Source organism: Phallusia mammillata, chromosome 5 (genome assembly GCF_965637545.1).
Source record: "Phallusia mammillata chromosome 5, kaPhaMamm4.hap1.1, whole genome shotgun sequence".
In the NCBI taxonomy this organism is placed as follows: domain Eukaryota; kingdom Metazoa; phylum Chordata; class Ascidiacea; order Phlebobranchia; family Ascidiidae; genus Phallusia; species Phallusia mammillata.
In genome coordinates, this window is record NC_137256.1 from 2,332,564 (window position 1) to 2,359,135 (window position 26,572).

At 38.1% G+C, this 26,572-nt stretch overlaps 3 protein-coding genes across 3 annotated transcripts; all 3 read right to left on the reverse strand.

Moving 5' to 3' along the window:
- Window positions 1–1,419: 1,419 nt before the first annotated feature.
- LOC145230264 (cytochrome P450 2H1-like) lies at window positions 1,420–26,077 on the reverse strand. The gene is made up of 10 exons (XM_080095655.1): window positions 25,910–26,077; window positions 25,454–25,549; window positions 5,349–5,488; window positions 4,942–5,044; window positions 4,091–4,200; window positions 3,894–4,015; window positions 3,356–3,468; window positions 2,761–2,905; window positions 2,264–2,427; window positions 1,420–2,085 (listed from the first exon to the last, which is right to left on the reverse strand). Exons 2-10 carry the CDS (start codon window positions 25,460–25,462, stop codon window positions 1,768–1,770), a joined length of 1,224 nt encoding a protein of 407 aa, XP_079951781.1. The 5' UTR covers window positions 25,463–25,549; window positions 25,910–26,077; the 3' UTR covers window positions 1,420–1,767.
- On the reverse strand, window positions 11,253–14,418 carry LOC145227925 (uncharacterized). Its single transcript, XM_080092886.1, has one exon. The coding sequence runs from the start codon at window positions 13,984–13,986 to the stop codon at window positions 11,581–11,583; it is 2,406 nt and encodes an 801-aa protein (XP_079949012.1). The 5' UTR covers window positions 13,987–14,418; the 3' UTR covers window positions 11,253–11,580.
- On the reverse strand, window positions 19,211–22,012 carry LOC145227928 (uncharacterized). Its single transcript, XM_080092889.1, has one exon. The coding sequence runs from the start codon at window positions 21,986–21,988 to the stop codon at window positions 19,211–19,213; it is 2,778 nt and encodes a 925-aa protein (XP_079949015.1). The 5' UTR covers window positions 21,989–22,012.
- Window positions 26,078–26,572: the final 495 nt, after the last annotated feature.

Here is a 26,572-nt window from a genome sequence, read left to right on the forward strand (position 1 = left end):
AGGAATTTTAGCTGGAAACTTTACATTTCAACTTGTTATACAGATTTTCAGCGTAACTGCTGACACGTAAAGTAGCTTTAGCTTAGCCATGTTTGTTGGACAAAAAAAAAACTAACCTTGTTGAAGAACCCGCCACAATTTCTTACTGTTTTTGCTCCATAAAAAGTCTCCACGTTGTTTTTCCGCTCCGGTTTTGGCATTTTGCCCCCCAAAAATCGTGTAAGTTTCTTTCATATCGTGCAACAAAGACTGAGTCAATTTTTTGCAGCAGGTTACTTCAGGTCACAGTGTGGCGTGATAGATTTAACACAGATGGTCTGTTACGTCACAAACTTGAAACAATTCACTGTACTGCAGTAACTAGCAACTTGACAGTTTGTACTTGAGCACTGGTAATATGACAGCAAGTTTAAATCCAGAAGTTTAATTTAAATCAGCTCAACAGGTTTTAGGAAATAAACGTTGACAATGCTGTCAAATCTCTCAGCTCTTAGGGTCAGATCACCAATACTAGTTACTGAAACCGCGTTGCTGGTGCGCACTGTACAACAATTAACTGCAACTGATGCAACGTTTTGTGCCTTTAGCAAACGCAGTTCTCAAATTGGCGCCATAATTCACAGAAACACGGAATTGCCACAGGACGTAAGATTTTTGACAGCTGTATAGCGAACATTTGATCACAGTGGTAACAAGTTTTTGCTGAAAAGCATACAAACAGAATAATGATATTATTCTCCACTCACTAAACCCTCAGAATTTTTGAGTTTGGCCTTTTTAGATTGGTTTATCGGTTTCAGAAACGGATTAATTCGAAATTGACTTTACATATATAGCCACATTTGCGTTGTAGTCACTTTGGTTGATCAAAAATTTTTTAATTTTGTTTTGCTAATCAAGGCGTAATTTGGAATTGCTTTGACAAAGTTGTGGTCGTCGAGTATTAGGCTTGTGATTTCAGGTTTGTCCCGTTTATAACTCTGTATCGAACGTTATGAAATTTGTTCTTTTTTCTGCCGCCTACTGTATTTACTCGTTTGTACGTCGCGGCTTATCAAGTTTTTTACCGTGACGTTTGTACATTTTAATATCATACCGATATTGTTTTTACACCCCTGCTTTTTGTTTTGTTTTTTTGCATTCAAAATTCTGTTGCAAGTTGGCTTTACACGTCAACATATGCTCTGCTGGGTAAAACTATTTGCGTGACTAACATTTGCCGACAAATTGTTGTACTATATAGCAACATAAAGAAGTATTATTAAACAATACCTAACATAGCAACATAAAGTGCTGCTTACATTTTTTTCACACCCTAATTTTCGATATTTATACATATACATAGGCAATGTATTGAAGATATTTTGTATTTGAGTTAAAATAATTACACAGATATAGTAGTATAATAACAAAGCAAAATTACCGGTAGTAATTACACAATATATTTCGGTAGAGCTACTAACACCATAACGAGAATCTACCCCCAAATTTGATTGGTTATATCTCCAAAAATGCTCACGGTTAGGGCTATTAGGGTCGGGGTAAGGTATTAGCACTTAAAATTCAATAAAACCAACCCAAAAAAATTAGTTACTAATGTACAAATTTTATGTACATTTTTCCCAATCCAACCTATTTATAGCCGCTAAATAAAAATTCAGCTCTTTACGCCCCCTTGTGAAAGCGAAGTTCTGATTATCGTTATGGTGTTAGTAGCTCTACCATATATTTCTACATTTATTTGACCACCAGAGGCAGCTCGTTGCGTTAGCGTTCCTTGGCAACCATTCTGAATGAAAGAGGAGTAAAGCCTTGGAGACCTCTTCCGTTTTCGATATCGGGTAAATCCCCCGTCTCAGGATCAGGAAGAAACTTAAATTTCTGAACAAGAGTGACGAGAAATATGAAAACTTCTGTTCTGGCCAGCTGCTCTCCCAGACAATGACGAGGTCCAACCGAGAACGGAATCACGTTATGAGATTTGACGAATCGGCGTTCAGCGTCGAGATGACGTTCGGGAATGAAGTGTTCTGGTTGGTTAAAATTCTTCGGGTCGTTGTGCACGGCCCAAATGTTAGGGAATATCTGGTTTTAGAAAAAGGTGAGAAAAGTAATGTCTGGTTGGTATTTTCAGCTATTGGCTATAATATTTCTTATTATTAAAATATCGTTTTTGGAGGACAAATCTACTATGTTGTTTGATCGTTAAGTTTCAAACTCGTTGAGTTATGTAATGAGGTTTATTTTGTTGGTAAATACTTACAGCTGTCCCTTTCGGGATAAAATACCCCCTTAATGTTGTGTCTTCTGTTGTTGCATGTTGGACCGAAAGGGGAGCTAATGTTCTATATCTATAAAGTTCCTCGATAAAAGCTTGTGTGTAGGGAAGTTCACTTCGGTGTGACATTGACACCACCCCATCATGACCTTGAAAAAGGCATTTCTTGGCAAGAAACTTATGTAAAAATGTAAAGGGTAAACAAACTTTTGAAATGAACAGAAAAAGAATTAATTAAACTTGTACAACACAAGACTTCAAAATAAAATACAGATATAATGGACTAGTAGACAAACTCTTGGCAAGGTCTACAGCATTTACGCTAATGGTATTATACATATTATATAATGTATGTAATTAGAGATTTTGTACGATTGCAAATCTGGACCGTAAAAAGTTGTATTGAGTTCAGCGTTTTTTTGTAAAGAACTATGATTTTGCTTTTTCTCTGCCCTAATTTTAATCGCTGTGTCTTTTCTTACCAAGGACTTTGACAATTTCCTGATATAGCTTTCTTTGTTCCTCAGGGTAGTGAAGCAAACACAAGATTCCCCATCTCAGAGTGGAAGTTGTCGTTTCGGTTCCAGCAATAAAAAGTTCACGGATCAACTGCAGAAGATTTTTATCCTACAAAAGGTAAAGTTTGGTTAAAGGCAGTGGTGGGATTCTGCCAGTTCGCACCAGTTCGATAGAACCGTCTCACGAAATTTTATGAGATCAGCGAACCGGTTAGAATTAGTAGTTAATGTCAATGGATTTTGTAACAGAACTGGCTGAAAAATATAACTTTTGTAATAGAACCGGCTGACTAAAAAACTAAATCCCACCACTGATTTAAGGTATAAAACATGTTGTTGGATAAACTTATTTAATGTAATCCGTGTATAAAAGAATATAGAGTCACTACTTCGTAAATAGGCTGTAAACAATGTAAAAGTGGCTACATTTGTCGATATGAACAATGTTGTCGCCAGCTGCACCAACGAGACCATGTGGATGAAACCAATGTAAACTGTCTGGTTACTTATGATTTGTGTAGATCAAAATTTTTAATCTGGTGCAAAAACAACAACTTACTGAGAAGAATTTATTATTTTTATTCATTTCCGCAATGTAGGCGTCGATCAGGTCACGTAAATTGTCTGGATCAAAACTTTCTTTGTGACTTGAGATAATGTTTCCCACAAAATCTGAAATAGGACGGATTTTGTATTTTTGTTTCTAAAGCTCTTTTTGTTTATTGATTTTATTTTTGTTCTTTAAACGTTTCTAAACTTTAATAAAATACAATAACAAAGCCACAGTTATAAGTGTTACCAGTTCAAATTTTAGAAAAGCGCAACTCTGCCTTTCAAAACTGGCCTAAAAACTGCAATTGCTAGAAAGTAAATTGAAACAAGCCCAGTTTCGGTGTCTGTAAGACTGTTTTCAACGGTGACTGCATGTAACATATGGCAAGCAAAAGTGTCCCTAATTTCAACCTGCCTAAAAACAGCAAACCGCCACCAGTGATATCAACCGCAACTCGATATCCAAAACCAGCCCAATTGAGCAACAAAACCGCCACCCAAAAAACACTCACGTCATAATGAAATGACAGTTACCCTAAACTTACCGGAAAGATCATTGTTTATTTTCAAAAACGCATTGAGTCTTTTGGCCACCAAAGGTGTTCGTTCGAGAAACGGCAGAAACATTAAGATTCTCCTCGCTTTAGACAAGTCAGGATTTGTAGCTCTGTTACAAAACAATATGTATTGTTTATGAACCACGTGATGACCGCGATTATTACTTCGCATTTAGGTTACTTACATGTTTTGAATTATTCTCAGCATCTCTTGAAACTTTTTATCGTCGTAATGAAATCTTTGTCCAAATATCACATTACTTATGTTGTTTGAAACAGCGTTCGTCAAAACAGGCTAAAATTAGACAAAAATTTACAATTTTAAGAAATTACGAATACGTTTTTGGGCAATTTGTTGGCATTTAGGGGAAGTTGGATTTAAATATAGGCTGTCAAGGCGAAATTTTAAGTTATTTGTTTCAAATCTTACGGACGAATAACTAAATGTTCTTTCTGAACTTAAATCCTGAATCTTGTGTGCAAAGTTAAATTTATTCCCGCAAATTACTTCATTTAATGCAGTGGTTCCCAAACTTTTTTCGTTTAAGACGCATTTTAGAAAAAAACAAAAATTATTTGGCGCACTTCGAACATTTGAAGGCACTAACTATGCTGACAAAGGCACTAACTATGAGGTCATAAAGCCGCTATACAGGTCACTCTCATATAGTTAAATAGCCTAGTTGAACATCTCAGAGACGTGAAGCACGTTGGCCTAGTGGTCTAAGCACCTGGTACTACTACTCTACTTGATTGATTTTAATTTCAATATTTTTGCGGCACACCTAATGACATCTCGCGGCACACAAGTGTGCCGCGGCGCATAGTTTGGGGAACCACTGATTTAATGAGTGGCTTCAATTTGCAAAATTACATTGCAGTGTATAAAACTTTAAACCAGCAGTATTTTTATTTCTATATTTGCACGTTGCTACGATGAAAGGTCACCCACAAAGGAAATTAAGTCGTTAAGTCAACCAGGGGCAATACATTAGGGCTTTCAGCGGGATAATACAAATATTTGCTTATCATTTACTTCGATGTCAAACGCTTTCCCTTCCACCCGTTGAATGACTTCGTTCAAATGTCCAACCTCTTCTTGCACTCTTTCCTCCATGCTTTTCCTGCCAACACCGTACCTGAAAACATCAACAAAGAATTTTGTGCGTTTGAAAGTAAGAAAACGTTTCCTGAGCATTAATGTTGTAAGACGCTTAAAAGTTTGGGCCTGTACCCGAAGCTACAAGCCCAAAAACCTCCTAGCACCTGCTTGAAAAAGGAATTTCGAACCACGCCCGAAAATTGGTAAATATGCGACAAAAAGGGTAACCGCGAGTGTAAATTCAGGCCCGAATCAGGCCCTTTTTATTAAAATTCAAGCCTGAAAATCCAGTGCGACTTACTAACTTCGTAACATTGTTTGAACAATACAAGGTTTCTCACCCTCGAAGAGTTGTGATTCCGAATCGTCGAATTGCTTGCCAAGTGGCATCAGAAGTCCGGTAAACGATGCCTTGGAAGTAATAGGATATTGGCGGATAAACTGGACGACCGGAAAACACATCTTTGTTCTTCACTAACGCCTGAAAATGTTGCAAAATTTTTTTTGCAGACAATGCGTACTGTTTTGAAACTATACGGTTGTATCAATGCAGGTGGTAAAACGACTTTGGTCGTATTGGGTGAGCCGAGCCGAGCCGAGCCGAGCCGAGCCAGAAACCGAGCACTCGGTACTGAGCAACGCGGTTTTTAATGCTCGGTGCTCGGCCGAGCAGTTGCACAAACTGACCCGAGCGTTAAATTTGCATATTCATGCCCTGCTAACATACGTAACTATAAGTGTTTTGAAAGGTCTCTATGAAAAAAAACGAATGATTTTTCAAATATGTTAGATGGTGGAAAAACGCGTACTTCATGGGCATGTACAGCTTAATAAAACACCATCGGTGACGTAAGAAACCTTGTACAGCTAAAACGTAGAAAGGGGACTTTTGTGACGTCATAATGCACCGAGCGTGCTCGACCAAACAGAACATTTGCAGTTTTGGCACATCCCTATTGGGTAGTATAGCCACATTACGACACTCCAGTTTTGGTGGGAGTAACAGGCTGAAAAGCCGTGCCTAACCATTTCTGTCCAGTGCCACAACTGGGCATACACCACAGAGATACTGGCTTGGCCTAACAAATGCTTTGAAATGATTGTTTTTTTTACAAATGAAATATCTCTTGACGTTGCAATTTCAGCCTTTTGTTCACTCTACCTCTTGTATTGACTCAAAGTCGTTCAACACAACCGCCTCTCTTCTTCCAAGCCTCACACCCATTATCTTTCCGTACTTTTTGCTCCAATCATGCATTACTTTTGCAGGGAAGTTCCCCATAAATGGAACCACCCCTAGCACAGGGACGCCTCTGGGGCCAGGGGGAAAACCCGGGGGTTTTTGGTACCAGTAGTAGATTAACATAAACACGGCGAATCCAAGTAAAAACTCGGTTTGGTTCCATTTTAGGAAGTTGAACGCCTCAAATACAGAGTTGCCGACCAAGTGCATTGCGCAGACCGAATAAAACCTTTTAAAAACGATTTTTTAAATTTGATTTTGCAAACTTCTATAAATTCTGCACTAATTAATACATTTTGGGTCCTTTGGGCCTGACAAACGTTTTACAGCAGCCAGCGTAAAAAAACCGGGCATTTGTTTTGAAAAAAAACGGGCATTTTTGCAGACCAACCTTCATAACTTATAATTTGGAAATGCTATGTGCATAAATATTTTATCACATTATAACTTATCGGTCATTATTGCGTGTGTGCAGTGAAAAGCTGTAACCATGTGTTTGTCGACTACTGTTAAATAACTAAGTCACTGGAATCCAAGTTGTAAACAATAAACGTTGAGTCAGAAAATGGAAAACTAACATTCTGCCACTGACTTATTCGAAATTTGTAGATGCCATGAAAAATTTAATTTAGGTGTTCTGCTTTTCGGTAAACGCATGCTATAATAGTAAGTGTATATAGCATTCAACTGTTAGTGTTCGTAAATGCTTTATTACACAATATATACTTTTTTACTTTTGATTACATTTATCAGTTACTAAAAAGTAAGCTTTCCATTATAATCCATTGATCACGTTTGCAAGTTAGAAAAAACCTTTCATGAACCCAACTACAAAAAAACGAAGCGATGGTTTTAAGATGTCTTAACGTTTAAAATACGCCACCATCCAATCTATCGCGTAAGAATTAAAAGGACATTTCCCAAATACCTGACTCATTGTATGACATATTTCAAAACACGTCCAAGATGTCTAGACGAAACAGAAAAAATCCTTTCGCCCCTGTGGCCTATATATAGCAGTTGCCAACCACGCGAACTAGAACTGGGGCTAAGTTTAACTTGGGCAAACAATTGGTCAACGACCTCCCTAAATGAGTTCAATGTGATGATTACATAACAGTTTATGAGTATTAGCGCAGGGGTAAGAGAGGTACAAAGAGGGTAGTTGGTATGCAGTTGTCGAAACTGCTGACTCCGGTTTCCTTGTTTGTGCTCAGCAATTTATTTTATTACCCACAAGGGCGGAAATTTAGGGATTGATAAAACACAGCTAGGATAGCCTATTTATTGTCTGGCTTTGGTGGCGTTTGATTGGGGTCATATAACCTTCCGTTTTACCGAAAGTACACGATGTATGTTGTAAAATAAGCTGTAAGCGCCGATAAAACATTTAATTGGTCCTGAATGTTGCTGACAAGGCCACAAATGGCGTGATAAAATATTCCATGCGCTTGGTTTATGAAACGCTCTGCTCAAACTGGGGTAAAGGACAACCGTAAGATGTTATTAATCACTCTGCTTAGTTTTATTTCGTTGCTGTATGCTAGGTGTTTTTTTACATTATTTTTGCCTCTGTAACATATAAAATGAAAGCAAAGTTTCACTGATTAACATAAACAATTAAAATGGGGCTAAAACATGTAAGTTTCAAAATAAATTATACTGTTTGATCCATACTTTGGTAAAATATGGGAGTCATTGAACACCTTTTTGTTTGCGTGACATTATTCAAAAAAGAAACATCACAAAACTTTCGTTAAGTTGAAATTTGGAATTGAATTCAGTTCCTTTGGAGGTTGAATTAAATGACCAAGTAAGTTAAATGGTACAGCTATGATCGATTTCAAAACGGAACAAATGAATACTTTTCCGAAACGTTATGATACCATTCAGTGTCAATCTGACAATTGCCACTTGAAGCTATGCCAATAATTTAGAACGGGAGCGTGCAACCTGTGGCACATTGATTGGAGGTTGTGTGGCCCGCAGAGACGCTTGGATTTCAAATGTAGCTACTTGAAAACGAGTCCAATTACAAAATATTTTTAAGCAAATTGATGCGGCGGGACTATTTTTCTGCGACCCGACAATAATGCAGCTAGCATCAAATGCGAATTTCAGTTGTTAACTCAATATAGGCATCATTGGTATGCAACAAAGTTAATCTGCTTTGCTTTATACAAAGGCGCGTCCCGCGATCTAATCATGGCACCACCTCTGATTTAGAACAAAACAGATTTTAGCAAAGACGTGCCGACGGTCGCTGTGGTAAACTCTTTCGATGGGAGGCGCTTGACCTTTGTACAGACTCTACAGATTTAGGAATCTGGGGTTTGAAACCGTGTGTGCTTTCGTTAGCTTAGTATATGTTAGTTAAATTGAGTAGTAGGTCAACATGAACACGGCGTACCAAAGTAAAAACTCGGTTTGGTTCCATTTTAAAAAGGTAATTGTATCAATTATATTGTTACCAGCCAAATTCACTGGGCACTTTTAGCAATAAAATGTAAACCCTCCTGAATCTGTATGGAAAATCAGTAGGCATTTAAACCAAGTCGTTGCACCTACATAAAACTCCTAACACCTGAAGTCATCTCGCCGGTTCTCCTGTTTGCCGAAACCTTAAAACTTTCGCCGTGCTCTACAGCAGTGGTCTTCAACTTTTTTTAAAAGCGACCCCAATTTAAAAGAATATTTAACCAGCATTTACATGCGACCCCATTTTTTTTCCGATAGGGAGAAAAATGTTTGGAGTAATGGAGAAACTAAAACTGTTTTCATGTAAATATGCCCGCTTAATTTTCGTAGACATTAAATGTTAGCTCTTCTGGCAAATGTGATTTTTATTCCGACGTTTCGACGTCCTATACAGGTGTTATTTACCCTGATGAAGACGACCTGTATGGGACATCGAAACGTCGGAATAAAAATCACATTTGCCAGAAGAGCTCTTTAAACTTGATACTATGCCTGGCAGCAATAGCTTATATATTAAATGTTAGCATTCAGCGCGCGTTAAAGCTCACCAGTTTGCAGAAATCAGTAAAATTATATTTTTTTTCCTGTACCCGCTATATTATTTTGGACACAATATGTCATTCATGGGGCTCTATCGCGTAACAATGGGTTGGACAACTTGTGTTTTATATAGATTATTGCATCACAATGATTAGATTGTGACACGTGGTACCAAGCTGCACTGCAAACATGAGCAGTGGTTGCGAACTAGAACAAAAACGCATCATTTTTGGTAGTAAATTTAAACATGAATAAATTGAATTTATAGCGACCCCAGAAAAAGTTTAGGCGACCCAACTTGGGGTCGCGACCCACAGGTTGAAGACCACTGCTCTACAGCTTATATAGTTTCTCCCGACATGTGAGACGAGACCTAGACCCTGTACTACAGGGGTGGGCAAACTTTTCAGTGCAAGGGCCGCATTCAAAAGTTTATAATCTTATCGGGCCGCATGGTATTTCACCAACGGCTGCCAATTGCTTGCTTGTTGTTTTGTTTTAAAATAACTGATGTAAAGAATAAGGTTTGTATCATATATATATACCATTTAAAGTCGCCTAAAATGCTCTGATTAACAATTTCTAACTTGTGCATAAGTTTAGCTGAACGGAGCTAACTGTTTATGACGTCATAAACTGTATTGTGACGATTGCAGTGCCCGTTTTTCGCATTGTTTGCACATAATAAGCGGATAAAAAGCCTGGCGCATATGGTTACTAGACTGGTAATCTTTTTTCCAGTCCCACGAAATCTGTTTTAGCAGTTTGAAAATCAAAATATTTTGCAAAATAGATAGCGGCCGCAGGTTGTGCACCCCTGCGCAAAATTATTACATAGTATATTTTCAGCTTTATGGAAATACGTTTGTTCATGATTGTACAAACATTGGTTGAAACGCTACAATTGCAATTGTTTCAAAAAAACAAGCGTTTGTTGCAACAAAGGCGAAACCACGTTTTTTGTTAATAAAGTCCTTGTGCCAAGGTTTGTGCGTCAACAGTGCAAAGTGGGCTGTATTTGAAAACGTGAATCGCTTTTACTTTTATCTGCGCCTGTGCTCATAGTAGTATTCAGCGTTACTCGGAAACATTTGGCGGGCCGCATGAACTCCTTTGCCGGGCCGCATGCGGCCCGCGGGCCGTAGTTTGCCCACCCCTGCTGTACTAGCACAAATGCACACGTCAGAACGTGTTTAATGATCTGTAGTTAGTGTGTTGTCTTGTTTAATGATGTGAACTTAGCAGGGAGTATCAAACTGTAAATCTTGACCCGATTGAGGGAACCAGCACACGCGAAAGTACTTTTCAAAAAAAAATCATCCGACGTATGCAATTTTTTAAATATTTTCGAAAAAAATTATTTTAAAATTGACTAATTTCGAACATGAGATGCAGAGTTGACAAAATGGTTCAGTGTGTTATACTTAACCGTCATCGATTTTTTCCATTAATGTGGCCGTTTTGAAATCAATAAATGGTTAAGGGACCGGTTTAGAAAAAGGTTTGAAAAACATTTAACTAGACACTCGCTTTGTGTAACAATCTAAATAAGCTGATGAATACTTAAACTGTATTTATCTATCCAGTCGGTATCTACAATCAAAATTTGCCTGTGATTACACAGCAGCGTTCGACATGTTGCTCCCTGACAGTTAAACTCTACATTTCTTGATCTATTTAATAAATTCCAAGTACGCATGCGATAAATAAACGAATACAAACAAATTTTCGGTCAACAAATCACATGTAAATATTCTGTGCAAGAAAACACAAGGTGTGAAACATGAAAACATTTGCCAAACAACATTTAAATTGAAAAATTGAAGCAAGGTATTTGACTGGTAAAAAAAAACAGTCAGACGCACACACTTAAACTCAGTGGTTACAAGTTGCGTTTACAAGTTACAACCAATACAAGTTTACATTTTATTTAACGGCACATTCTGCAGCCAAAAACATAAAAAAAACTAAACAAGCTGCAACTGTAATGTAACGGATGCATATAAGTAAGACAGCAATTGTTTTGTTATTAGGCCATAAAACATGAAACGACAGTTGGAAACTTTAAAGTAGGATTTTGGTTTCGAGTCACACTTGTGTTCCCATACTCAAGAAACTGATGGACACAACAACGTGATATCAAGCATAGTTTGATCGGTTAATTCTAATAAGGGAAAACAAAATCGTCCTATCGTTTCAGAAAAACAAACGAAATTTTCAACATATTTTTACTAAATTAAACTGCAATAAAAAATATTCTCAACAACTTCGATGTTCACAAAAAACATTGAATTTAAATGTCAGTGTCAACTTCATCCAACGATTTCAACCACTCTGTCGCCTTCTTGGTTTATCTCGGCGTTGTATCTCACTGCTAAATCCGATGAGCGATTTATAGATGCTCGCAATGAGGATATCTTTTCCTGAACAAATTTCTTTGTTTTAGACAATTGATCTTCAATTGCCTTTGGGTACAGCAAGGGATTAAGGGCGCTGTTGATTGGAAGCAACAGACAAGCGCTTAACACGTAAGCATCTGGTGGCATCTTGATTCCTCCAACACTTAAATATCCCATGGCACAAACTGGAATCCAGCAACAGAAGTCGGTCAAAATCAACCTCGAGATTCTCTTCTGCATCTTGGAGCTGACATCAGTGCTTCTGGATCCTTTCATGCGATTGCTCTGTTTGTAGATAAGAACATAAGCAATAACCATGTAGATGAACATGAGGAAGTTAATTGTGATGAGGAAAGTTGAATATTCCCAAGCAAAATCACTGGTTTTGGCAAACAAACGTGGCATACAGACACTTGTTTCTCCATAATATCCAAACTCACCCTGAACAGTATTTCGTGGAAAGGCCTTATTGATTGTTTCTTTTACTTCGTTCCAGTTATCAGGCTTCACATTGGTAATTCTTTCTGCAAGTAGAGACATGTTTTTCCTTGAAACAAAATCACTTCCAAACAAGTAGTTTGGAAACCAAACATCAGTTACAAAATATTCAGAAGTAGCATTTAACAAAGGAATGGTTGCCAATAGAATGGATGAAATCCAGCAAAACACTTCAGCAAGTAAAACTCTTCTCACATCAACACTTTGAATTGTAAATGGTTTAAATGCTGATACAAGGCGAAACGTGGTCATGGTTGTCATAGTAAAGGCAGACGCTTCTGAAGACAAAACTGCAAGCGCTCCAAGTCCTGAGCACAAGCTACTTGATCTCCATTCCTTGTCAAACAAACAATACGAGCCAGAAAATCGAGTTCCCTGCACAATGATAACAAGCAGATAAATGCCCATCAGAAAATCAGAAACACTCAGATTTAGAAAAAAAACGCTGGTGTTGATAAAAACGTTTTGGTCCTTTTTGGCTTTTTGTAAACCGCGGATGGTTGCAACAAACACAAACGAATTTCCTCCCAATGCTAACAGTGACATTATCCAGAAAAAAGCTCGATAAAATGAATTTGAAATCATTTCGTTGACATCTGCAAACGCATCACCAGCCAGATTTACACATTCGTCACTTCCGTCCGAACAATCTCGTACTCCGTTTTGCACGAGTTTCCATTCAATCGACAAAGGGTCCTTGTTTGTGCAATAAAATCTTTTCTTTTCACAGCGGCATCTGCTTTCATCAGATTCGTTGTCACAATCAATAATTCCGTCACAAAGAGTTTTTCTGTCAATTGATATCCACGAATCACTTTTGCAATAATATCGAGTTTTGTGACATAATGCGGAAAATTCGTCTGAACCATCGTAACAATCGACTTTTCCGTCGCACACGTCAGTGCTCTTTAAACTAAAACCAAAAGCGGAAAAACAGAAAAAAGTATTTGGGCAATATGCTTCACCATATGCACCAAACCCGTCAGAATGAGTTCCGTCACATATCATATCTAACAACTCTTGGGCTTCGAATCCTTGACTTAGGTGGTATTGAAACTGATTTCTTAACCACGGACTGTCAGTTTTCGCACACTTAAACATTTTGTCGAGACCAAGATCTTCAACGTTTTCTGGTAAACACTCGCTTTGTCCTTTCGTAACGGAACAATGCTTGGTGTTGATTTGATCAACGCACTGTACACTAATGTTGCACAAAATTTCTTCTTGGCAAACGCATGTGGAACTATTGTAACAATGCATCTCATTTGGGGGACAAGAACCTCTTATTTCGTCACATAAACTCTGATTTAGACATAAACATTCATCTGACATGTCAAAGCAATCTACTATTCCGTCACAAACTTGCTTGGGTGATATAATCAACTTTTTATCCAAGCATTGAAAACATCTGAACTGTCTGTTTACAAAACAAAGATCAGATTTATCAGAACATTGAGCCACTGAATCGTAGACGTTGGCTTGAGGCAAAACACAAACACCCTTTCTCGATGATCCAGAGCATTTAAAGCCGAATCCTTCTTTGTTTTCGTCGCTAAAATCCTTGCAACTGCCAACCCAATCCTCAATTCCATCACAAAAGTAATCGTTTAATATTAGCTGTTGATTTTGGCAAATAAACAAATTGTGACAAAAGTCTAAAGGACTCTGACATTGGGCGGTAACACAGATCACTTTCTCTACTGCACAAGTGTTGATGTCATTGACACACGAAGCTTGGATTACTGTGTTGCACTTTGCTGGAACTGTCGAATGCACGATATACCTGGCAAGTTGTTCACTTTCACAAGTCATAGCAAGCATGGAGCAAGATTTGCATGTGATGTTATGTAATGTGCAAAGTTCGTCACTTCCATCAAAACAATTTTTAATGTCGTCACCAATCCAGTCAAAAGGTATGCATCGGCCAGTAGATGGGCAATGTTTGTTGCCAGGATCACACGGACATTTTGGGTAAACCCCAGTGCAGTTACATTTGTAATGTGTTTCGTCACTTCCGTCAAAACAATCACGATTTCCATCGCACAACAAAGAACGGTCAATACAACTTCCCTCTATTCCAATACATTGTTTTGTTCCAACACACGCACATTCAAATTTATTGGGTGGACAAGTGCAATTAACCTCATCGCTCTTATCTTCACAGGTATAAACACCATCACACTGCCAGACTTTGGGAAATAAACCATTAAAAGTACAGTTCTTGTTTTTATGACACAAGCATTGTAACTTATCAGCTGGATAGATGCAGTCTATTTCATCACTCCAATCTCCACAGTCATTTCTTCCATCGCATTGGGCCTTTCTACCAATACAACCTTTGTAAATGGAAGAGCTGCAGTTGTTTGTTTTGTAACAAGCGCATTCAAAATTACTAGTGCAATTAAATTCATCACTCCAATCTCCGCAGTCATTTCTTCCGTTGCATAACCGTGATTTTTTAATGCAATTGTAGCGATTACAGCTGTTTGTTTTGTAACAATCGCATTCGAACTTTGAAGCAGGACAAGAACAATTAACTTCATCGCTCCAATCTCCACAATCGTTTTTTCCGTTACATTTGGCACCTTGGCTTTTCCAGCCTCTGGCAGATGTACAGTTTCTACTTTGGTAACAAGGACATTCAAACTGGTTAGCAGGGCAAGTACAATTAACTTCATCGCTCCAGTCACCGCAGTCATTCTTACCATTACAATGTTGTTTTTTCTTAATGCAGTCACTGTAAAAGCAGTCGTTTGTTTTGTGACATTCACACTGAAATTTATCAGATGGACAAGAGCAGTTTTTTTCATCACTGCCATCTGGGCAATCCATTGTTCTATCGCATCGCCAGGTTTCAAGCACACAGCTAAATAAACTTTTACACGTGGTGTTGAAACAATCACACTGAAATCTGTTTTCGGGACAAATGCCGGTAAACTCGTCGCTCCAATCCTCGCAATCAGCCCATCCACTATTTACCTTCGACACCACAATGCATCCTGGTTGGTTTTCACACCGACCGAACTTTTGACAAGCACATTCGAACATTGAAGAAGGACAGGTACAGTTGGGAGCATGATAAGGTTTCTCGCACACTGAGAGATTTTCAGGTTCTGTAAAATTATTTTGTCAGTTACGTTAGCTATTCCAAAACAAGGCTAATAGACTCTACGCCTTTTTTTGTGTTTCAAACAAGGTTTTTAATGCAAATGCTAACTTTGTCAGGACTTCAATCCTTACTTGTAAAAGCACGAGGAGCGAGACTGAGATCCTCGCCCGGACATTCACCTTCCACGCATCCGACGACAGAAAACAAAAACAATAACCACAACATGGTTGTTTATCTATGCAACTCAAACGAAAACAACGTTTGAATTAAACTTTTTCAGGCATCTAGATAGGATACATCATTTTCGTATTAATTGTCTGTCATTGGCCAGTGGGCAGAAACTTCAGTTATTCGGATTGTATCACAACAGTGACATGAAAAAAAAACAGTCATAAAAATTCATAAAATCATTAAATATGGCGGATCACGATTGAGTCCGCAAACAAACTTTTGGGCCTACACCCAAATTTAGAAATGCCATAAGCCAGGAATAAAACATTTTTTATGTCGCCTAAAAATAAAATTAAAGCATCGTAGGCTACATCATTTAATTCACACTGTTTATTAACTTCTACTCACGAAGCAGCTTTTACAAACTATAAAGAAACCACAAATACCACATTTATCTATTTGAAAGGAAAAATTATTAAATGTGGTCACTAACTGCGGTTAAAACCGAAAACTACCTTGCATATAACAAAAATTTGCCTTTAGTTGTGATAAAATCGTGCGTTTTGTGAAATATTGCAGTAACGTGAAATAAAACACTCAGCAGTTAAAAACCTGGAAGCATTTTTAAATCTGTTAACACAAGCACAACAAAATTCGGCGTGTTCTTATAAATAGTGAAATGTTTTTAGTCTAAAAACACACTAGAGACCAATTGAAGGCGTATTATCGAATCAAGCTGGTATTTCACGGTATAGGTTGATTTAATTGAGCATCTAATCTTAATGTAAACTAATGATGTACATGAGATTCGGTTTGCTGAGTTTATTCAGCGTAAATAACACCAAAAATGCGCTTGTTAGTGTGAAAAGTCTGGTAAGTCACGTTAGAAACGCTCGTGTGATGTTGTATACCTTGTGCTCGAAATGCCTGTAAAATGCGGGCAAATTTGTGAAATACATAATGTTAAAATCTTTGCAAATAGATCTGTTTACAGTAACGTCTAAATCTGGAAGCACGCTTCGCCTACACCATAACAGAGGCTAAGCGATGTCTTAGAGCAGGGGTCGGTAACCTTTATTGAACTGCGGACCATTTTTGTAACTGAAATTTTATTGCGGACCGGCCTTAAAAACTACAAATATTTAGGAATAAAAACGCATTAATTAAGATATAATTACCTAGAAGCACGGGCAAAATGTTTTAAAGCATTCAACCTGAGTTATGCAGCCCGGTAACGACCTCCTCGCGGACCGGTATCGGCGGTTGTCGACCACCGTCTTGGAGGACCAAACAGGTCCATAACAGGGGCCAAACGAGCGCTTTGCCGAATAAATAGGACAATGGCTACCAAACTTTTTCCTTTTAAGGCGCATGTTAGAAAAAACAAAAATTATTTGGCGCACTTCGAACATTTGAATAATTTTTTTAGCTTCTAAGGCACTAACTATGAGGTCATAAAGCCGCAATACAGGCCACTTTCATAGTTAAATAGCCTAGTTGAACATCTCAGAGACGTGGAGCATGTTGGCCTAGTGGTCTAAGCACCTGGTACTACTAAGTTACTGTACTTGATTGATTTTAATTTCAATATTTTTTGCGGCGCACCTAATGACATCTCGCGGCACACAAGTGTGCGCATAGTTTGGGAACCACTGAAATAGGGCCTCAAAAGGGGCTAAGCGAGCGCTTAGCGGACCAAACCAGGCCAAACGGGTATAAGCGGGTTAAGCGTGTTACGCGGGCTATGGGGCCCTAGTGTAAGCTAAGCGGGCTAAGCGTAGGATATGCGGGTTTGCAGTTTTAGACCCGATCTGGGAAGTATTTCGACAACAGCATTTAACTTGGATCGTTTATAGTTTTTATCAATGGCAAAGATGATAACTTTGTCTGACTTACATATTTTCTTGTAGGGTAACTACAGCGTTTACCATCGTGCCCTCTACTTTGTTGCGCTTTTTACCGTCTCTACATTGTACAGCTATTTCCAGCTTGGTTAATATTTCGTGCTGCTACGATTTGTCTCACACGGCGAAATAAATCTCAAGTATGTTGAGCAGAAATAGAGTAGAGTGTCAATACCTATATACTCAAAGTTTATTGATTGTCACTTCCACAACCGACCTTAAATCAGAATGACAAAAATATTTTACACGGTTGTGAAAAAGCCCAGACCAGGGGTGTACAACATTTTAGCTATGACGGCCGCAGGTTGTGCGGGGTACAACCCTCATACGGTCACATTATTGTCTAATGCAGTGGACGGCAACCGCTGGTCTGTTACCGGAAAGTTCGTTACCGGGCCCTATACTTTTTGTTCAATGCTTCAAAAACATTTTCCCACGTATTCCAGGAATAAAAAACTAATTTAGGCGTTTTTGAAGGCCGGTCCGGGATAAAATTTCAGTTTCAAAAACGTTGCACAGTACAGAAAACGTTGCCGACCCCTGTTTAATGTAATCACACAATTTTATGACAAGAAATCATCACATATATAATGACGTTTTTTAAAAATTGTGCAGACAATACGTTACACAATGTGTTAACAAAGGCCAACCTTACGGCTAACCCGGCTATAATAGACACACAGCAAAGCAATGGTAAACTACACAAAGCTCAAAAACATACCTAATTCCCACACACGCTACAAACAAATTCCTCAGCATAGTTCCCTGTATTCGAAAAACAACTGACTCTTTCACTGCAATGGAAACTCTTACTTCAATGCCAAAACAACCAGGGTTTTTATAACGACTGGGTGGGGTTTCAACCGGGAAATAAGAAGAATAAGTTTCGAAAACGTGGATTGTTACAACAAACTACAAAGCACGGAACGCGCTCGATGGAATTTATTTGTGAAAGTGCCTTAATGGAGTTTCGCAACTCATTGTAGTGTTTTGGTATTGTTCGCATTGTAAAGCAGGAAAGTGGGAATTCTAGATAGAAACTTGGTCTACAATCGACGGACGCGCAAAGCCCGTGTATTGAATTTCAATGATCAAAACTGCCACGTTATGAAGGGAGTTTTGCAAAATTCACGCCATTCTTAGTTATCTTCTTGCTTGACGCCGCGCTGCAAAACTTCCGCTTATAAAAGATTCGCGATTGAAGCGTTCTTCTCGCAAATGGCGTCTAGTTGGTGCAACAATAAAGCAAAACTCGTGATATAGTAAACGATTTTAAAAACTCGAATTAGAAAACACAGCTAAAGCATATACCAGAATCTAACAGTGAGCAAATAGGTTGGGCAAGAGACACGGGCAGAGTTGTAAGGCGGACCGAGCTTTATTTACGTCGGGTTTGGGGCTTCTCTTTTCGGTTTCGCGCAGGGTTCAGGTTCCAACTTCTGTCCCGTTTACAACTCTAAGGCCGGCATGGAGTTAAAGTCGGGGACTTGTTGGATTTTGCATTTTTTAATTCAAGTTTTTACAATAAAATAAAATACACACGTTAAATATTTTCGACATTTAAACGTTAAGTTTTGTTTGTTTCACCAAAAAACTACATTACAGAAAAGGGCGAAAACAATTAAGCGACAATGCGAATAGAACGACAAATTAGATTGGTTGCATGTGGATTTTTGACTTAGAACCTGGGAGTAGAAAAACTTCAGATAACGAATTTCTGACGAATATTTGTGTGTTGTTGTTTTTTAAGAAAAAAATAGTGTTTATCCTTAGAACCCTTGTGGCATCTTGCTGAGTGAATGATATGAACCAAATAACCAATAAAATATCCGTTCAAGGAAGTGAATAGTTTAAAATCTGTTTAACCAATGATCTCAACCACTCTGTCGCCTTCTTGGTTTATCTCGACGTTGTATCTCACTGTTAAATCTGATGAGCGATTTGAAAATACTCGCAATGAGTATATCTTTTCCTGAGCAAATTTCTTTGCTTTAAAGAACTGATCTTCAATTACCTTCGAGTAAAGCAAGGGATTAAGGGCGCTGTTGATTGGAAGCAACAGACAAGCACTCAACACGTAAGCATCTGGTGGCATTTTGATTCCTCCAACACTCAAATATCCCATGATACAAATTGGAATCCAGCAACAGAAGTCGGTCGCAATCAACCTCGAGATTCTTTTCTGCATCTTGGAGCTGACATCATTGCTTCTGGCTTCTTTCATGCGATTGCTCTGTTTGTAGATAAGAACATAAGCAATAACCATGTAGATGAACATGAGGAAGTTAATTGTGATGAGAAATGTTGAATATTCCCAAGCAAACTCACTGGTAGTGGCAAACAAACGTGGCATGCAGACACTTGTTTCTCCATAATATCCAAACTCTCCCTGAACAGTATTTCGCGGAAAAGCTGTTTTGATTGTTTCTTTTACTCTGTTCCAGCTTTCAGGCTTCACATTGGTAATTCTTTCTGCAAGTAGAGACATGTTTTTCCTTGAAACAAAATCACTTCCAAAGAAGTAGTTTGGAAACCAAACATCAGTTACAAAATATTCAGAAGTAGCATTCAGCAAAGGAATGGCTGCCAACAGAATGGATAAAATCCAGCAAACCACTTCAGCAAGTAAAACTCTTCTCACATCAACACTTCGAATTGCAAATGGTTTAAATGCTGATACAAGGCGAAATGTGGTCATGGTTGTCATAGTAAAGGCAGAAGCTTCTGAAGATAAAACTGCAAGTGCTCCAAGTACTGAACACAAGCTACTTGATCTCCATTCTTTGTCAAACAAACAATACGAACCAGAAAATCGAGTTCCCTGCACAATGACAACAAGCAGATAAATGCCCATCAGAAAATCAGAAACACTTAGATTTAGAAAAAAAACACTGGTGTTGATAAAAACGTTTTGGTCTTTTTTGGCTTTTTGTAGGCCGCGGATAGTTGCAACAAACACAAACGAATTTCCTCCCAATGCTAATAGTGACATTATCCAGAAAAAAGCTCGATAAAACGGATTTGAAATCATTTCATTGACATCTGCAAATGGATTTTCGACCAAGTTCACACATTCGTCACTTCCGTCCGAACAATCCCGAATTCCATTCTGCACGAGTTTTAAATCAATCGACAAGGGTTGCCCGTTCGTGCAATAAAATCTTTTCTTTTCACAGCGGCATCTACTTTCATCAGATTCGTTGTCACAATCAATAATTCCGTCACAAAGAGTTTTTCTGTCAATTGATATCCACGAATCACTTTTGCAATAATATCGAGTTTTTTGACAATGAGAAGAAAATTCGTCAGAACCATCGTAACAATCAACTTTTCCGTCGCATACCTCAGTGCTTTTTAAACTAAATCTAATAGTGGAAAAACAACGAAACGTATTTGGACAATTTATTTCGCCAAAAAGACCAAGTTTGTCGTTTGTAAGTCCGTCACATATTAAATCCAATAAATATCGGGCTTTGTATCCTTGACTTAAACCCGACTTAAACTTGGTTCTCAAGCGCACATTGTCTGTTTTTGCACACCTAAATATTTCGTCAAGATTACGGCCTTCAACTTTTTCTGGTAAACATTGGATTTGTCCTGCTTCGTCCGAAACGAAACAATATTTGGTGTTAATTTCATCAACGCACTGTACGCTAATGTTGCACAAAGTCTCTTGGTGGGAAATGCAAGTGGAACTATTGTAACAATGCATCTCCTTTGGGGGACAATCATCTTTTATTTCATCACACAAACTCTGATTTGGACATAAACATTCATCTGACATATCAAAGCAATCTACTATTCCGTCACAAACTTGTTTGGGTGATATGATCAATTTTTTATCCAAGCATTGAAAACATCTAAACCGTTCATTGACAAAACAAAGATCTGAGTTATCAGAACATTGAGCCACTGAATCGTAAACGTTGGCTTGGGGCAAAACGCAAACACCCTTTCTCGACGATCCAGAGCATTTAAAGCCGAATCCTGCTTTGTTTTCGTCGCTTTTGTCATTGCAACCGCGAACCGAATTGCCAATTCCATCGCAAAAGTAATCGTTTAGTATCAACTGATGATTTTTGCAAATAAACAAATTGTGACAAAAGTCTAAAGGATTTTGACATTTGGCGGCAATACAGAACACTTTCTCTATTCCACAATTGTCGATGTCATCAGCGCATGATGGTTGAATAACTGAATTGCACTTTGCTGGAACCGTCGAATACACTAAACGCCTGGCAAATTGTTCGCTCTTACAAGTTATAGCAAGCATGGAGCAAGATTTACATGTGATGTTATGGAATGCACAGATTTCGTCACTCCCATCAGAGCAGTCTTTAACGTTGTCACCTATCCAGTCAAAGGGTATGCATCTGCCATTAGATGGGGAATGTTTGTTACCAGGAGCACACGGACATCTTGCATAAATTCCAGAGCAGTTACATGTGTAATGCGTCTCATCACTACCATCAAAACAGTCAAGATTTCCATCACACAACAAAGATCGGTCAATACAACTTCCCTCCGTTCCAATACATTGTTTAGTTCCAACACAGGCACATTCAAATTTATCACCTGGACAAGTGCAGTTTGCTTCATCGCTCGAATCTTCACAGTTTTTGTCACCATCACATTGCATAACTTTCGCTAACACACCTTTTTGTGTAAAAGTGCAGTTCTTGTTTTTGTGACAATCACATCGAAACTTATCAGCTGAAAAATTGCAGTCTGTTTCATCACTCCAATCTCCACAGTCATTTCTTCCATCGCATTGTTTCTTTTTACTCAAACAGCCTCTGTAAATAGAAGAGCTGCAGTTATTTGTTTTGTAACAAGGACATTCAAATTTAAACTCAAGATTGCAATTAGTGCAATTAACTTCATCACTCCAATCTCCGCAGTCGTTATTTCCGTTGCACAACCGCGTTTTTTTCCCAATGCAATTAAAGTTATAACAGCTGCTTGTTTTGAAACAATCACACTGGAACTTAGCAGCAGGACAAGTACAATTAACTTCATCGCTCCAATCTCCACAATCGTTTTTGCCGTTACATTTGGCACCTTGGCCTATCCAACCTCTGGCAGATGTACAGTTTCTACTTTGGTAACAAGCACATTCAAACCTGTTAGCAGGACAAGTACAATTAATTTCATCGCTCCAGTCACCGCAGTCGTTGTGCCCGTTACATTTTTGTTTTTTCTTGAAGCAGCTACTACTGAAAGTGCAGGTTTTTGTTTTGTGACACTCACACTGAAATACATCAGCTGGACAAGAGCAGTTCACTTCATCACTTCCATCAAGGCAACCGATTTTTCCATCACATCGCCAGCTTTGAGTCAAACAACCATATCCACCTTTACAAGTGGTGTTAAAACAATCACACTGAAATCTGCCTTCGGGACAAATGTCGCTAAACTCGTCGCTCCAATCATCACATTGTGCCCACCCATTATTTACTTGCGACATCGGTATGCATCCTGGTTTGCGTTCGCACCGACTGAACTTTTGACAAACACATTCAAACATTGAAGAAGGACAGGTGCAGTTGGGATCACGATACGGTTCTTCGCAAACCGGGAGACTTTCTGGTTCTGCAAATGCAAAAATACAGAAATTTCAAACAAGCAGATTGAAAGGCAAATCCTATTTTTCTGAAGTAAAGCTAACCATGTATAAAATACTAAAATGTAAAATATTAAAGATATTGAATATTAAACGCACGATCGCCAGTTAAGATATTTAAAATATACATGTGCTTGGTCACAGGTATTGCGCTCCCTACTTCAAAACTATTTCTGTTTCTGTTAGAGGTTAAACGCTGGCGATGAAATTGTGGGCCTGGACATTTTCACCTACCTTATCAGTCCAAGTGGGACAAAGATAAACGCTGGGTTAACCTATATCTTATTATCCAAATGTGTATTAAATCTGTGGCTCATATTTTACAACATAAAAATGTTTTACAAAAATACCAAATCGTTTGTTTATGAGCGTACCTTCAAAATGACGAGGAGCGAGATTGAGATCGTCGCCCGGACATTCACCTTCCACGCATCCGACAACAGAAAACAAAAACAACAACCACAACATTATTTTCTGTGGTTGCCCCAAAGCAGCGGTTGGTTACTGAGCAATATTCCTTACAGAACAATAAAAGTTTCAATAAAAGTATATGTAAGTTTATATATATATGGCGACAGTAACGAAAGCCTGTTTGTACTTTTAATTTGCACCTAGAATAGGTCAAAATTTATATTATAACTGTAGCTGCAGACAGAATATACATTATGACTGTTTGTACTCGATACAAACTCTCTTGCTTTAACACAAACGTAATAATCTAAACAAACACTCTGCTGGTTTTATATCACATTACTATTTCTTGCAGTTTAATTAAACGAAGCTTTTTAAACATAGTCGTCACCCGCATATAAAACAAAACCGAACAATATTTCCTTACGGACCAAAAGACGCTATTACATAATGATTCCACAAAAAAGTTTTTTTCGGTATACTCGTCCAATGCAGCACTCTGCGTTGAACTGGGAAGATTTAATAACATCGCCTAATGTACACAATACAGCTATTGTTTGTCTTTCCTCTGCCACCAGCATTTAAATATCATTCCTTTCCAATTTCCGTCGTTCCATTATAAATATCCTTGACAATAAATCGACCCTATCTTTCAACTCTCCACTTTCCCTCATATGCATCAGGCACAACCGTCAAACTCAACCGTCAAAAAATAATGGTGTACGTTTGTAAACGAACTCATCCTAGTCTCAAAATTTCTCTAGAATATCCAGCTCTTGTCATAACTTATGTTTTTGGACAAAAAATGCGTAAGCGCTTCTGTTCATTTACCAAACAATCGTTATAAAAGTGTGCTTTTAAACTCGCTACGGTTTTTGTCGTTTCAGTTATTATTCTTTTGTCAGTGACGTCACGTTATGCCGCATAAATTCGTTCGCGATATTATTATAATACGGTGTATGAAAATTAAAACTTGTTCGTGTACGAGTTTGTCGTAATCGCTGGTCTGCATGGACTTTTCAGGGCTGATCCCTGTTTTGAATATATGTTCATATTAACTGATCAATGGACGAAGTTGACATGTGCGGCGTACGAGACAGGCATAGGCGTCGATTTTTTAGCATAAATTTTTTATGTGGGGTGTCAAAATTTGGTCAAGTGGTTCCTTGCGTGATCAAAACACACTAGGTTACACGTTTTAGTTTGTAGATAGTGTTCGTGGTTATTGGCAGGGAATAAACCTGTAAATTACCATGTACGCCATACTGCTTAACTTGGATGTAACATCTATGAAAGTTACTTCACAAATCATCCATCTAGGTGTGGAAATTGTGATGTCACAGTACGTTAGTGATGTAATCACAGAAGCATACTGGTTACTGGCAGGAAAAGTGCATCTCGTGCTGGGTAGCGTTTTTTATCCGAAGAAGTGTGGTTTTGAAAGGTAACATAACGCACAAAACGCTAACCTGGCTTGTGATACATAAACAGAGATCTGTAAATTAGTTCAACGTGTTCAATTTTGCAAAAGTATCGAATCGGCATTGCGGTTTCCACACGAAGTTTGAGGTCGGCAACCTTTTTTGTACTGCGGACCGTTTTAAAAACTGAAATTTTATCGCGGACCGGCTTTCAAAACAACCACAAATATTCAGCAATAAAAACGCTTAAATTAGTTTATCATGTTTAATTAGCAAAATGTTTAAAGCATTTAACCGGAAAAAGTATACGGACAGGTAACGAACTCCTCGTGGACCGGCGGTTGCCGACCACTGCCCTAAAGTACGACGTACAAATTTTCAAACAAGTAATAAATTTTCTGCTTGAATTGGCACCACAGTTGCAAGCAGCCTATAGTTTTAGACTCCATGTCCGTCCCAAACCCAAACATTTTTTAAAGAATCAAATTATGTCAAAAAATTGAAAAAGGTGAAAAAGGCAATTACAAGCAACGCGACCGAATCTGGCAACCTTTCAAAAAAATTAAGACAAAAACCGTGCGGAAAAGACCGACCCGAGTTAAGTTTCTGTTTGCACAAAGGCCACTGCATCTGGTTAGCTTTATCTAACCTGTGGCATCTCTGGTTTAAAGAACTCCAATCATCACTTCCCAGTTAAAGGGCGTTAGAATCATTCATTCAGTTCATCATCATGCTGCTATGAATCCTAAAATTGAGCATGTATTATTTGCACAAAATGACACTTAGTGAAGTGAAAACAAATGGCAATACATATAAATGCATGCTATGATAGGTCGAGGTAATTAGGATCATTTTAGTAGCAATGAACTTTTCATATCAATACACGTTATTTCATTCAAGAAGTGCGTCCTGCAAAGTCAACAATGAAAAATGTATACGTTATGCAAAAAAAAAAGATTATAAAACTATTCTTGTTCCGAATTTTACAAAGCTGGCTTTAACTAGCCCAGTACACCAAAAATCAGGATAACACTTTGCGCCCACAACTGCAAAAAGTATGTGGGCCATCTAAAACTCTTTACAAAATGGGTTACTATCCACCTACCTTTTTGTATTTTGGTGTTTCATTTGACCTCGTTTCATCACTTAATCCATGTTTTAACCGTTGAGCTTGACTTTTTCAGCACATTTTTAAATTCGATTGCAACCACTGCGTTTCTTTGTGCTTAACTAAACATCATCAAATTATTCAAACTCCTAGTTCTAAATCTTCACAGCTACAGATTAAATTTCAAACCGTTATTTTTATATTGTGCACTTTTCCACTCAGATTTACAATTGCAGTGTTTCTCTACACGGGTGTAAAATTACTGTGCTTAATTTGTGTCAAACTCATAGCTGTAAATCCTTGCAGTAGACATTGTCATTTTAACCGATTAGCTTCATTCCTGTTTAACCCACAGTGCACAGTGTAACTGCCAACATTCTTATTCTCACTGCCAGTATTTAGAGCACCATTATAACAAACTGTGCAATTAAAACCTAAAATGTCAACTGCCTGCTTTACTGCAAAGGCTGTAAGCAATCAACAGGGCAACGCTTTTCTATCGCTGAACAAAAACGCCCCTAGCATTCCAGAAACAGCGCAGAGGTGTTATCTGGCTGGTTACAATTATATAACTATTTAACAACAGAAACAAAAATATATAGCATCTAATTCTAATGACATACAGATACAGTTACTAAAACAAAAAAGTTAACAATCATT

Excerpts from the sequence above, each read along its gene's own strand:
- LOC145227928 (XM_080092889.1), bottom strand. The coding sequence starts at position 21,988 with ATGCAATGTGATGGTGACAAAAACTGTGAAGATTCGAGCGATGAAGCA.
- LOC145227925 (XM_080092886.1), bottom strand. The coding sequence starts at position 13,986 with ATGCTTGCTATGACTTGTGAAAGTGAACAACTTGCCAGGTATATCGTG.
- LOC145230264 (XM_080095655.1), bottom strand. Across the intron at positions 5,045-5,348 it reads GGAATCACAACTCTTCGAGG|GTACGGTGTTGGCAGGAAAA; the intron begins GTGAGAAACCTT and ends TGATGTTTTCAG. Across the intron at positions 4,016-4,090 it reads CTGAGAATAATTCAAAACAT|AGCTACAAATCCTGACTTGT; the intron begins GTAAGTAACCTA and ends GTTTTGTAACAG.